General features: G+C 48.5%; 1 protein-coding gene across 1 annotated transcript; it reads left to right on the top strand.

Annotated features, from left to right (window-relative positions):
- Nucleotides 1-10,967: 10,967 nt before the first annotated feature.
- Nucleotides 10,968-12,614, top strand: LOC123755968 (involucrin-like). The gene has a single exon (XM_045738982.2). The coding sequence runs from the start codon at nt 10,968-10,970 to the stop codon at nt 12,612-12,614; it is 1,647 nt and encodes a 548-aa protein (XP_045594938.2).
- Nucleotides 12,615-15,382: the final 2,768 nt, after the last annotated feature.

Genomic DNA, 15,382 nt, shown 5'->3' with positions numbered 1-15,382 from the left:
CGGTAATTGCAGCGATAGCTATAATGCACTACTCGTTATCAAAATAAGATCTGGTTGAGAGCCATCATCAACGACCAACCCCGCTACGACTTGCAGTTTTTGTTTTGAATGGTCGTATAGCCGTTTTCTATATACCACCTTAGCCAGCAACGGAGGCCGGAGAGAATAGTTGTGAGGCGCGGCTGTCGGCGTGCGGTTACCACTGGCCGTCCATTCAATACATCAGGGAGTAAAAAAAAAAGCTCCAGTACACGAGAGTCAGAGTTCGTGGAGAGGAGAAGGAGGGAAGATGGGTAATTATAGTGTAAACTCCTTTAATACAGGGTTGGATCTCTTTAGCCTAACAGCCAAACATATCGTCGAGGGCAGACAAGCGCATCCCGCACCCGCTCGCAAGGTCGACCGCTCCTTCTTCGCCTGCTGAAGGAATTGGGCTCTTAAGAACGTCGGGCGGATGGGCACGCAGGCCGCGAAACTACTGAATTATGGTGACCTTGAGTAATATTTTAGCGACCTAACGAGGTATCTGCACCATCAGGTCCCGATAACTCAAACAGGCCACGCCAGAGCTGCAATATCCTGGCAATGGTAGGTTATATGAAGCGCGCCAGTTCTCCCAACACTGTAGTTCCTTGCTTTGATGTTTTGGAAGATTCCGCTTCCCGTTCCTACGTTGGGTTGTTTTGTGCCTTGATAGGGGAGTAGGGTGGGCCAGTGGGCCCGCCCACTGGCTCACCCACTGGCTAGTGGGTGGGCCAGTGGGTGGGCCAAGACTACCTGTGAACTGCTTATCGCCTACAATAACGTAGAGGGGGGGGGTAGAAATTGCCTAAGGTACGCTATCCCTTTGAGATGTATTTCTTTCTTCTCTCAATAAACATACTTGAACTTGAATAACGTAAGAGTTTCGTTAACCACTGTCATATCATCCCTTCCCCCCACCCCCCGGTCCTCCCCTTATCTTCCACACACTTGTCATTGGTGTCTGCAAGATCGAGCGTCAGCTCTAGGGCCCCACCTGCCATTTCAGTTGTCTGTCAGCTAATGTAATGACTCCAGCCCAACTACATTTCTATAACATCTTTAAACCTATGTATGCATTGCCTTCCATCCTCCTCTAATTTATTCTGGTTACCTATAACTCGCTCTCTATATAATTGTTTACTTGCACCTCAATGGTTCATCTGTGTCTCGCTTCTATCCATGCCCTTCATTCTGCTGTTACATATGCTAAATATTTCGTCCTTATTTACGTTATCAGTACCTTTTAGGATCCTATACGTCACAATCATGTCTCCTCTTTCCTATGACTTGTTAAATGTAGTAAGATCCAATTCCCTGAGCCTTCCAACGTACAAATGTGTTTGTCCATTTTGTGACAAACCTTTGAATGTCTTCAAGTTAGTCATGTACATCTTAAAGATGCCTTTATTTTATTATAAAATGCATTAACATATTTTAGGTACACCGACATTTACGTAGTTATCCCTTGACAGTGTAGTGGTATAGTTTGTGTTAATAGATGGGGATATTTTCCATCATATAGTTGATGGAAATATCCATCCCAGTTGATGGTTAATCATACAGATGCATGTGATCAGCAACCTATAGTGTCGAATAATTTTGTGCTTTATTAAGATGCCTTCAAGACCACGAGAGATAATAAAGTGATTGAAAAGCTCCAGGTACCTAATACCGGTAGATCTAAAGGGTACAATGACTCGAGATTCAATAATGTGGTGTGAGATCATGACCTAATTGATCTTCACAGTTTGCACACACTTGTCAGTGTTGGGAGATTTGTCACCTGCCTCAGGTAACGGCAGCCCAACCTGTTCCTGGCAAACACAATGTCGCTCAGGTGGACGTTTTATGCTACCCATATATATATATATATATATATATATATATATATATATATATATATATATATATATATATATATATATATATATATATATATATATATATATATATATATATATATATATATATATTTATTTATTTATTTATTTATTTATTTATTAAATATGACCGAAAAAGTAAGATTAATAATTCTAACACGAATTTTCTCAATATTTCTTATGTTTCTTTTCACTGTCGATGGTAATTGAAAAATCAATTCTCCAATTATACATTATAAAGAATATTCAGTTTGATGACAATGTAGGCATTTTAACCATTTATCATACAGTGGTTGAGTTAATACATTAGGTTGACCTGATGTATTAACTTCAGTTGCTGATGTCTATAGGAAACAAAATACTTTCTCTGAGCAATGCTGGCGATGTCAAGTCTCTTTAGACTTTAATATAAGTTGAGAAATATTGAGACATACAAAAAATAGGACAGCTACATACACAAACTATAACTACCGTAACTATGATTTAAAAAATATTTATATAAAATTTGAACGGTTGCCAAGAGTTCAAAATTGGTGTTGAATCAACAGTTTTGTTTATTTCTATTTTGGTTTACATTTTCCATAACTTTTCCCGGGTTTTCCATGACCGAGGATATTCTTGTCGACGGAGCTCAGTTACAAAGAATTATAAAATTGTTCTATTTTTTTATCCAAATTCGTCAAGTGTTCGTAATAAAAAAATATATTTAACTTTGAATAAGAGTTCAGTATAAATGGTACTCTCTCTCTCTCTCTCTCTCTCTCTCTCTCTCTCTCTCTCTCTCTCTCTCTCTCTCTCTCTCTCTCTCTCTCTCTCTCTCTCTCTCTCTCTCTCTCTCTCTCTCTCTCTCTCTCTCTCTCTCTCTCTCTCTCTTCTCTCTCTCTCTCTCTCTCTCTCTCTCTCTCTCTCTCTCTCTCTCTCTCTCTCTCTCTCTCTCTCTCTCTCTCTCTCTCTCTCTCTCTCTGTCTCTCTCTCTCTCTCTCTCTCTCTCTCTCTCTCTCTCTCTCTCTCTCTCTCTCTCTCTCTCTCTCTCTCTCTCTCTCTCTCTCTCTTTCTCTCTCTCTCTCTCTCTTTCTCTCTCTCTCTCTCTCTCTCTCTCTCTCTCTCTCTCTCTCTCTCTCTCTCTCTCTCTCTCTCTCTCTCAGCACACCCACACCTGTAGGAAGAGACACAGGTAAGCACAATAAGGGCCTCTTGCAATGACTGGTAGGTAGCAAACCCGAAGCCAGACTGTTGAGTGTCAGGAGGTGTGTGTGACTCCCGACCCGTGTCCCGGGAACGTTGAATGTCAGCAGGTGTGTGTGACTCCCGACCCGTGTCCCGGGAACGCCATTCATAGAGATGTTTTGATCCCGAGAGCTCTGACCAGACATAATTACCGAGACGGCACTCAGACGGAATGACACAAAGTTACTGATTGACAAGTAGACCGCTCGCTGACAGGCCAATGGACTATTTGACAGACATGGGGCAGGTAAACTGACTGCTAAACAAAACGTTGCTGACCATTGATTTCCGTCCTTATTTACTCCATCGAGCAAATCCCCAAGGGCCGTGATGAGGGTTCGAACCTACATACGGGATGTTCCCAGATGCGCACAGTCAACTGTGCCACGAAATGGTAAAAGAATTGCAACCTGGAGTGCTACTGCCCTAACCCGTCCTCGACTCAAGTCCATTACATCCAGCGGTCGACCCCACAGACGCATTCATATATTTTAGCATGCTGTTTATTTAAAATGCCAAACCCCAAATTTAAATTAATTTATATATATATATTAGCATATTGTGCATATTTAGACACAGGTTAGGTTAGGTGTTTAGGTTCTGTTAGCGATTATTTGTATTTGTATTACGTGGGTGAAGCATTTACAGAGTTGGGGAGGATTTACTGGACGCAAATCCTTAACTGTAGCCTCTGTTTAACTCAACAGTAAAATGTGTACTTGGTTGTAACAACGATTCTTCGCGGCGGGGATCGTATTCCAGGAACCTGCCCGAAACGCTACGCGTACTAGTGGCTCTACAAGAATGTAACAACTCTTGTATATATCTAAAAAAAAAAAAAAAAGTTGTGGTTCGAACAAAATTCGTCAGTGAAGCACTTGTTCCGGAAGTGTTGGAATGTCATCAGTTGTGAATTGTGTGTAAACCGTTTTTCATTCGTAAACAGGGGGGTTGGCGGGTGGATGGAATCACTTTTGGGTCTTTGTTTGGAGGACGGGCTGGCTGCCATCACTAGGATCCCAAAGCTTCTCCAAAGCCCAATCGGGGCTCTTACTCCATCGTTTGAATAATTAGTCAACTAAGCTTACAGCCTGTCCAAGCTACGTGCAACTTATGCTAACACTAGATATTTGTTCCTTAATGTAATATGTGATGTCTGAGGTAGTGTTTACTCTTAACTCTGCGCTGCCTTCCTTAACACTGCGCTACCAACCCGCCTCTCACGAGAAAAATAATTATTGTAATAACACACATGAGTGTTGCCGGAACAACCGTAGACATTTTCAAGAGGAAACTAGATTTATTCCTCCAAGGAGTGCCGGACCAACCGGGCTGTGGTGGGTATGTGGGCCTGCGGGCCGCTCCAAGCAACAGCCTGGTGGACCAAACTCTCACAAGTCAAGCCTGGCCTCGGGCCGGGCTTGGGGAGTAGAAGAACTCCCAGAACCCCATCAACCAGGTATCAACCAGGAGTGTATGTTTAAGTATGACTTTGGTACAGCCCAGTTAATAATTCAGATATGACCGAAATAACCAAACGGAATTGATAACTGAAATGTGGGAACTTTCGAGCAGCACTGATGTGGTTTGAAGGGAAGGGAACTATCAGGAGGAAACACCAAACCATCACGACTATATAGCACTTGGAAGAGGGATCAGGATAAGGATTTGGGATGGGACGGGGCGTGCAGCAAGGTCCAGTGGCAGAGTCCTTCGGGGCTCCTGGAAGGTCCTGTGCTAGACTGACTTTGAGGAGCCGTGTATGGAGACCCATATATTTCCTGTTTCCCCTTTCGTCTGCAGGTTAAACGTACTCGGTGGTACAGGGATTGGAAGTAGCATGGCAGGTTCAGTAGGATATGACTGTGAATCAGTCGAATAATCTGGCTAGCGGATCTAACTAGACTTGAGTCAGGCGGGAATTAAATGGTTAGTGTTCCTATAGGTTACAAGGGGTTACTCGTGTGATTATACCTGCTTTTACTCAGGAGGAAGACCAATGCTGGCCCTATGGCTTCTCTCTGCTGGGCTCTGACTTGGTGCCAGCCATGATCACCCTGCTTCTGTGGAAGTGATTACTACTATGACACAGCACCGTATGCCCCTTCCCCTCGCCCCTCCACAAGAACCACATTGTCCTACACACCCTGAGTTCCACTTTTACACCGTGTGCACTCCCACGTTCAGTGACACGTTGGCTGTACCAACATTATACTGACCAGAATGTTGTTGTTGATGACCTCCACCTCCATTTTCGTACGTTGGTACGTTGGTACGAATGTCCCTTTCTCCCTTATGTGATTGGTTTCTCCCTTTCTCCCTTATGTGATTGGTTTCTCCCTTTCTCCCTTATGTGATTGGTTTCTCCCTTATGTGATTGGTTTCTCCCTTTCTCCCTTATGTGATTGGTTTCTCCCTTTCTCCCTTATGTGATTGGTTTCTCCCTTATGTGATTGGTTTCTCCCTTTCTCCCTTATGTGATTGGTTTCTCCCTTATGTGATTGGTTTCTCCCTTTCTCCCTTATGTGATTGGTTTCTCCCTTATGTGATTGGTTTCTCCCTTATGTGATTGGGTTCTCCCTTATGTGATTGGTTTCTCCCTTATGTGATTGGTTTCTCCCTTTCTCCCTTATGTGATTGGTTTCTCCCTTTCTCCCTTATGTGATTGGTTTCTCCCTTATGTGATTGGTTTCTCCCTTTCTCCCTCATGTGATTGGTTTCTCCCTTATGTGATTGGTTTCTCCCTTATGTGATTGGTTTCTCCCTTATGTGATTGGTTTCTCCCTTATGTGATTGGTTTCTCCCTTATGTGACTGGTTTCTCCCTTTCTCCCTTATGTGATTTGTTTCTCCCTTATGTGATTGGTTTCTCCCTTTCTCCCAATCATTCTGCACGATTGAGCTTCTATCCTTCTTCTAAGGTGGTGTCCTTTACTTACAGATGCCGCCTGCCCTTGATTTAACCAATCATGACCCTTAGTTGCCGGTAGATTTACCAATTTGTTTGATTTGCGTCTCTTATCACCCTCTTTCCATTCTTTACACATATCTTATTCAATGCAGCAAACACAGTTTTATACTAATTTTTCTGAACTTCAGTATTTAGTCTCAAGGTTTTTTCTGTGGTTGGAATTGATGTTTAGCATTTGTCAATCAGTTTGTGGTCATACCTGATCTATCATGTTGATTTTAAATTCATTTTAGATTATCTACTTACACTGTTTGGGTGATTTTAAATGTGGCCGTGTTTTTGGGGATTTTGTCTTCTTCCTTGTCTCTTAAATACCGGTGCGTCGACTCACGTTCACTCTTGCACTCTTAAGTCATCTTGTATTGATCTTAACTTTTGCATTTACCTTGACCTTGTATGGCGGGGTCTTTGACGACCTCCAGAACGATGACCATGTTTTCACTTTTTTGGAACTTCGCTTCGTTCCAAACTATGAATTATAGGGAAGGAGAAAGTGCGTTCCTGGTTACATTGACTAGCCCTTGTGGTACTATGTGCCTTGTGGTACTATGCACCTGGCGGTACTATGTGCCTTGTGGTACTATGCACCTGGCGGTACTATGCACCTTGCGGTACTATGTGCCTTGTGGTACTATGCACCTGGCGGTACTATGTGCCTTGCGGTACTATGCACCTGGCGGAACTATGCACCTTGTGCATAGTTGCCCTATGCACCTTGTGGTACTATGCACCTGGCGGTACTATGCACCTTGCGGTACTATGCACCTTGTGGTACTATGCACCTTGTGGTACTATGCACCTTGCGGTACTATGCACCTTGTGGTACTATGCACCTTGTGGTACTATGCACCTTGTGGTACTATGCACCTTGCGGAACTATGCACCTGACGGTACTATGCACCTTGCGGTACTATGCACCTTGCGGTACTATGCACCTTGCGGTACCTCCGGTACCAGGTATCGAGGTGAAAAAGTAACTTCGCCTAGACACGTTTGCTCTACTTCCCTGTGCTTGCAAGCTTGTAGAATGTAAGACACTCTTGTTCTGGTTGTCCTAGAAGGTCTCTTCTCTCCCGACCAGTGTTTAGGCTGATGGACTACCTTATTATCTGATGGGTTGACGATTTTGCCCTTCATCAGTTGCCCTTCATCAGTTGCCCTTCATCAGTTGCCCTTCATCAGTTGCCCTTCATCAGTTGCCCTTCATCAGTTGCCCTTCATCAGTTGCCCTTCATCAGTTGCCCTTCATCAGTTGCCCTTCATCAGTTGCCCTTCATCAGTTGCCCTTCATCAGTTGCCCTTCATCAGTTGCCCTTCATCAGTTGCCCTTCATCAGTTGCCCTTCATCAGTTGCCCTTCATCAGTTGCCCTTCATCAGTTGCCCTTCATCAGTTGCCCTTCATCAGTTGCCCTTCATCAGTTGCCCTTCTTCTGTAAGTCACGTTGACACCTTTCTTACAGATGCTCCTATTGAACTTCCTGCAGATATGTACTGTGCTGATTGCACGCTTGCAGGTGTGTCTATCTCTGCTCGTACGCAATGTATCCACCATGTATTGAGGGAGCCGGTCGGCCGAGCGGACAGCACGCTGGACTTGTGATCCTGTGGTCCCGGGTTCGATCCCAGGCGCCGGCGAGAAACAATGGGGCAGAGTTTCTTTCACCCTATGCCCCCTGTTACCTAGCAGTAAAATAGGTACCTGGGTGTTAGTCAGCTGTCACGGGCTGCTTCCTGGGGGTGGAGGCCTGGTCGAGGACCGAGCCGCGGGGACACTAAAGCCCCGAAATCATCTCAAGATAACCTCAAGATAACATCAAAGCATTCCTCTTTGATTTTTAGAACGCAATATTCCCATCAGTTCACTATTCAGTCAAGCCGTTCCTCCAAACCTTCAGCCAGTACCAACCGACATCTTCAGAGACAACCCACGCACGAAGACTCGATTCCTAGATCCGGGAAGATCCCTCAAACCTAACTACCATCTTAAAAAAACAGTCTTAACTATCCTGGAAATGATAAACTCCCATTCGTACCACACGTACGAAGACCGCCCTTTCCACCATCTCTCTCACCCTTTTTATCAAGGTTCTTGTAACCCTCCGATATTCTCCAAAAAACACATAAGACAGGAAAGGGAGAAGGGAAGGCGGATTAGGAAGCGAAGGAAATGGATTCTTAAATCCTCCAGAGACCAGCCATCGTGCAAAACAAAGGTGACTGACAAACCTGCCACCGCAGCCTTCCTTGCTTGTCACTTGTCATCTCCACCAAACAAAATCCGTCATACTGGTTTTTATGCGTGTCAGTCAAAAGGTGGAGAAGCGGTGCCCCTGGAGTATATCACACGCAGCTGCTCAGACCACGTGCAGCTGCGCAGACCACGTGCAGCTGCTCAGATCACGTGCAGCTGGTCAGATCACGTGCAGCTGCTGAGGCAACGTGCAGCTGCTCAGACCACGTGCAGCTGCTGAGGCAACGTGCAGCTGCTCAGACCACATGCAGCTGCTGAGGCAACGTGCAGCTGCTCAGACCACGTGCAGCTGCGCAGACCACGTGCAGCTGCTGAGGCAACGTGCAGCTGCTCAGATCACGTGCAGCTGCTCAGATCACGTGCAGCTGGTCAGATCACGTGCAGCTGCTGAAGCAACGTGCAGCTGCTCAGACCACGTGCAGCTGCTGAGGCAACGTGCAGCTGCCCAGACCACGTGCAGCTGCGCAGACCACGTGCAGCTGCTGAGGCAACGTGCAGCTGCTCAGACCACGTGCAGCTGCTCAGACCACGTGCAGCTGCTGAGGCAACGTGCAGCTGCTCAGGCCACGTGCAGCTGCTCAGACCACGTGCAGCTGCTGAGGCAACGTGCAGCTGCTCAAACCACGTGCAGCTGGTCAGATCACGTGCAGCTGCTCAGATCGCACACAGCTGTTCAGGCCACGTGCAGCACCTCGAACCACATAAAGCTGCTCAGAACATGCGCAGCTGCTTAAAACATGTGCAGTTGTTTGTACCATATGCAGCTGCTCAGTCCACATGGACTACATAAAGCTGTTCAGAACACATACAGTTGCTCATGCCACATGCAGCATATCTGACCACATGATAAACACATGAACACACAGCCGCCATATGATTCAAGAAAGATGCACAGATTTCGTAATCGGCTGCATAATTGCTTGCTGAATTTTGGCCCTGGTAATGGCAAAGTCCACACGGGAATGACAGCAATAGGTTAATAAAAACCCACATAGCTTAAATATCAACAAATAAGTCTCCCCCCGTCTCCACTGCCTAAGAATTCGACTTTGTAGTATTTCCTGTGCGCGAGGAGGAGGTCGCAGGGGCGAGGGAGCTGTCAACAGCCGTGTCCTCTCTTGCTGTCACCGGAGCTCCTCCGGCGATGGGTAATTTATGGGGCCAGGACCCACCCGCCCAGGCCTTCATCATGGCATAAATTTCCCATGATAATCATTGTAATTTTCCTGCCACCGAACCATTGTTACAAAAGGTTTAACCCCTTCCCCGCGTTATTTTTAAAAGACTTCGCCCGCTTGCAAGATTTTTTCCCTTTCTCGTGTCTCAAGGCGACGAACTTCTCTGTGTTTAAAGGTTTTTTATTGATACCTTTATCAGGAAACGCGTGCGTTAGAGTCAGCAGTGACTCTAAAAACCACAAGTGTAGACAGGTTTCATCAAGGTTTACACAGGAGCTGCTGACGAAGCCACTCTAAAGGCACAACATTTGCAACACTGGTCCAACCCCTGAGGCAGTGTTGCCTTCTTGGCGTCAGAGGAATTATGTGCTAATCTCCACCAAGACTTGCTGGCCTCTTAACTACCACCACTAACTCCTCGCATGGAAATATAACATTAATTATAAAATAATATATCATTTCAACGACATTGGATACGAACAAAAAATGTAAGAGAGAACAATATTAACTTACATAGTTTATTCCCGCCCGATGTTGCCATTTGTGCCTGGCGATGGATTAGACTTCTAGTGAATAAACAGCCATTGTACTGCCTTTGTATATTAGTCGCCCATAATCTTTAAACGTGTAAATATTTCATCCTGAAGACAGGCTAAGCTATGACGTGGCTGTGGTGGGTCACTCTGAGAGACACATGGCCACGGTGGGTCACCCTGAGACACACATGGCCGTGGTGGGTCACCCTGAGAGACACATGGCCGTGGTGGCTCACCCTGAGAGACACATGGCCACGGTGGGTCACCCTGAGACACACATGGCCGTGGTGGGTCACCCTGAGAGACACATGGCCACGGTGGGTCACCCTGAGACACACATGGCCGTGGTGGGTCACCCTGAGAGACACATGGCCACGGTGGCTCACCCTGAGACACATGGCCGTGGTGGGTCACCCTGAGAGACACATGGCCGTGGTGGGTCACCCTGAGAGACACATGGCCACGGTGGCTCACCCTGAGACACACATGGCCGTGGTGGGTCACCCTGAGAGACACATGGCCACGGTGGCTCACCCTGAGACACATGGCCGTGGTGGGTCACCCTGAGAGACACATGGCCGTGGTGGGTCACCCTGAGAGACACATGGCCACGGTGGCTCACCCTGAGACACATGGCCGTGGTGGGTCACCCTGAGAGACACATGGCCGTGGTGGCTCACCCTGAGAGACACATGGCCACGGTGGGTCACCCTGAGAGACACATGGCCGTGGTGGGTCACCCTGAGAGACACATGGCCGTGGTGGGTCACCCTGAGAGACACATGGCCACGGTGGGTCACCCTGAGACACACATGGCCGTGGTGGGTCACCCTGAGAGACACATGGCCACGGTGGCTCACCCTGAGACACATGGCCGTGGTGGGTCACCCTGAGAGACACATGGCCGTGGTGGCTCACCCTGAGAGACACATGGCCACGGTGGGTCACCCTGAGAGACACATGGCCGTGGTGGGTCACCCTGAGAGACACATGGCCACGGTGGCTCACCTTGAGAGACACATGGCCGTGGTGGGTCACCCTGAGAGACACATGGCCACGGTGGCTCACCCTGAGAGACACATGGCCCTGGTGGGTCACCCTGAGAGATACATGGCCACGGTGGGTCACCCTGAGAGACACATGGCCACGGTGGGTCACCCTGAGGGACACATGGCCATGGTGGGTCACCCTGAGAGACACATGGCCCTGGTGGCTCACCCTGAGGGACACATGGCCGCGGTGGCTCACCCTGAGGGACACATGGCCGCGGTGGCTCACCCTGAGAGACACATGGCCGTGATGGCTCACCCTAAGAGACACATGGCCACGGTGGGTCACCCTGAGAGACACATGGCCACGGTGGGTCACCCTGAGAGACACATGGCCATGGTGGGTCACCCTGAGAGACACATGGCCCTGATGGCTCACCCTGAGGGACACATGGCCACGGTGGCTCGCCCTGAGAGACACATGACCCTGGTGGGTCACCCTGAGAGACACATGGCCCGTGTGGGTCACCCTGAGAGACACATGGCCCTGGTAGGTCACCCTGAGAGACACATGGCCCTGGTGGCTCACCCTGAGAGACACATGGCCACGGTGGGTCACCCTGAGAGACACATGGCCACGGTGGGTCATCCTGAGAGACACATGGCCCTGGTGGGTCACCCTGAGAGACACATGGCCCTGGTGGGTCACCCTGAGAGACACATGGCCCTGGTGGGTCACCCTGAGAGACACATGGCCCTGGTGGGTCACCCTGAGAGACACATGGCCCTGGTGGGTCACCCTGAGAGACACATGACCCTGGTAGGTCACCCTGAGAGACACATGGCCACGGTGAGTCACCCTGAGAGACACATGGCCATGGTGGCTCACCCTGAGAGACACATGACCCTGGTAGGTCACCCTGAGAGACACATGGCCACGGTGAGTCACCCTGAGAGACACATGGCCATGGTGGCTCACCCTGAGAGACACATGACCCTGGTGGGTCACCCTGAGAGACACATGGCCCTGGTGGGTCACCCTGAGAGACACATGGCCACGGTGGGTCACCCTGAGAGACACATGGCCACGGTGGGTCATCCTGAGAGACACATGGCCCTGGTGGGTCACCCTGAGAGACACATGGCCACGGTGGCTCACCCTGAGAGACACATGACCCTGGTGGGTCACCCTGAGAGACACATGGCCATGGTGGCTCACCCTGAGAGACACATGACCCTGGTGGGTCACCCTGAGAGACACATGGCCCTGGTGGGTCACCCTGAGAGACACATGGCCACGGTGGGTCACCCTGAGAGACACATGGCCACGGTGGGTCATCCTGAGAGACACATGACCCTGGTGGGTCACCCTGAGAGACACATGGCCCTGGTGGGTCACCCTGAGAGACACATGGCCACGGTGGGTCACCCTGAGAGACACATGGCCACGGTGGGTCATCCTGAGAGACACATGGCCCTGGTGGGTCACCCTGAGAGACACATGGCCCTGGTATTTAACCAGAAGGAGTGGTGGTACTTCCAGGTGGACAGTACCTGACTGATGATACACCTGTCTGGACAGAACCAGGGTGGTAGTACCTCTGTCTGGACAGAACCAGGGTGGTAGTACCTCTGTCTGGACAGAACCAGGGTGGTAGTACCTCTGTCTGGACAGAAAAAGGGTGGTAGTACCTCTGTCTGGACAGAACCAGGGTGGTAGTACCTCTGTCTGGACAGAACCAGGGTGGTAGTACCTCTGTCTGGACAGAACCAGGGTGGTAGTACCTCTGTCTGGACAGAACCAGGGTGGTAGTACCTCTGTCTGTACAGAACCAGGGTGGTAGTACCTCTGGACAGAACCAGGGTGGTAGTACCTCTGTCTGGACAGAACCAGGGTGGCAGTACCTTTGTCTGGACAGAACCAGGGTGGTAGCACCTCTGGACAGAACCAGGGTGGTAGTACCTCTGTCTGGACAGAACCAGGGTGGTAGTACCTCTGGACAGAACCAGGGTGGTAGTACCTCTGTCTGGACAGAACCAGGGTGGCAGTACCTTTGTCTGGACAGAACCAGGGTGGTAGTACCTCTGGACAGAACCAGGGTGGTAGTACCTCTGTCTGGACAGAACCAGGGTTGCAGTACACACTGTGATCTGTGACACAAAATAAACATTAGCGTGTGGAAATAAGAATAAGGAAGAACGTGAGAAGCGTCCGTCAGCCGCCCGCGACACCCACCTGAAGGAAATAGAAATTACGACTCTGAAAAGAATTAGTCGCAGTGGATAAAAATGGCCACACAAATCCTCACGTTAATGGAGTTTATATAAAAATAATCAAGCGACGGGAAGCGGTTATAGTGATATTAAAGATTCAGCGGATATATACCCCTTGGAACCTTGTAAGGTTCCTGATCTGCCCACACCTGTCACCTACACCTCTGCCCACACCTGTCACCTACACCTCTGCCCACACCTGTCACCTACACCTCTGCCCACACCTGTCACCTACACCTCTGCCCACACCTGTCACCTACACCTCTGCCCACACCTGTCACCTACACCTCTGCCCACACCTGTCACCTACACATATTCACGAACACCCGCGTGCGTGCATTCACGAGGCCCACAAACCACCAATATGCAGGCGAGGAGTCACAATAACGTGGCTGAAAAATGTAGAACAAACCATACACTAGAAAGCGAAGGGACGACGACGACGTTTCGGTCCTTCCAGGACCATTCATTCTCAAGTCGATTGTGAGAGTGGTCCAGGACGGACCGAAACATCGTCGTCGTCCCTTCACCTTCCAGTGTGTGGTTTGGTCAATACCACCAATAGTCATCACCTCTTCATGCACGCCCATTGTCCTACGCCCACCCACATGCCGCCCACACCCACGAGACCAACGCCCACCCTCCAGGCGAGAGAGAGGAAGACGCCCCAGGCACCCAAACCAGCGAGATCATATCACTTAATAAGGACGGAAGTGGCCAGACAGACTCACACAGCGAGGGCTCCACGTGCATACTGGATAATGGTCGTTTAGAGCTGTAATTATCACCAGCACGTCCACCAGGTTGACGCGCGATGACGTACACGGGGTGTCGGAGAACGTACGACAGCGGTAATCACCCTAGACTGCAATTGTTCCTTCCTCTTGCGGATCAAATGCATAGTTTTTCAGCCCTCGTCCCGAACCAAACACCCTCCCAACCCTCGGCCATTAACCCACCCGACCATCCCGCCAATCAGTAGATAAAAAATGATGATTGGTTGACGTATGGCGCCCGAGGTTCCCCGGACGGAAGTACCTCCATAGATTTTTTGGGGAGATCTGTCAGTCGGTGGCTGTACATATCCACCTTAACTGAATTTATCAGTAGATGAGGTGACTGTAGGTGCGGTCAGTAGATGAGGTGACTGTAGGTGCGGTCAGTAGATGAGGTGACTGTAGGTGCGGTCAGTAGATGAGGTGACTGTAGGTGCGGTCAGTAGATGAGGTGACTTTAGGTGCGGTCAGTAGATGAGGTGACTGTAGGTGCGGTCAGTAGATGAGGTGACTTTAGGTGCGGTCAGTAGATGAGGTGACTTTAGGTGCGGTCAGTAGATGAGGTGACTGTAGGTGCGGTCAGTAGATGAGGTGACTGTAGGTGCGGTCAGTAGATGAGGTGACTGTAGGTGCGGTCAGTAGATGAGGTGACTGTAGATGCGGTCAGTAGATGAGTTGACTGAAAGGCCAATTAGTGAGGCTACAGGAGGATCAAGCGTCAGTTGAAATGAATAAAGACTCAACCAGCAGGTCAGATGTACGATTACTGGATATTTAAAATATAGAGTTCTGTTCATAGAGCTCTTTAACTCTTTAGAAAACATGCAAACATACCCATAATGCGTACCTTTCCTACAGGTATACCCACTCCAGAAATACACGAATATGTATATATATACATACTACATGCATACACAAATATGCATGTACGAGGATAGGGATTTAGGATAGGACGAGAGGGGGGGGGGGGTGGATATATATAAATAATTATATATAGTTCATTTACTTACATTTGACAGTATGTTCAAGAACTCATAAATACTTTTGAATACTTTTGTATATTATTGTTCATTTAGGTTACTAAAGTTGTACCAATATTTGTTCAGAGCAAAGCCCTCACTAGGCAAGCCTAGGCTTAACCACATCCTGACACTATATATATGAACGAAGAATTCCTATGAAGGATAGAATTTCTTTTGGGTAAACAAAATTGCATTTCTGTGTACCCAAATTTTGGCCATGAGACAGACGGCCTTACGAAGCATGCAGTAATGCT

Source organism: Procambarus clarkii, chromosome 55 (assembly GCF_040958095.1).
Source record: "Procambarus clarkii isolate CNS0578487 chromosome 55, FALCON_Pclarkii_2.0, whole genome shotgun sequence".
NCBI lineage: Eukaryota > Metazoa > Arthropoda > Malacostraca > Decapoda > Cambaridae > Procambarus > Procambarus clarkii.
Note: the sequence above shows the minus strand (reverse complement) of the source record. Positions and strands in the feature narration are given on the sequence as shown.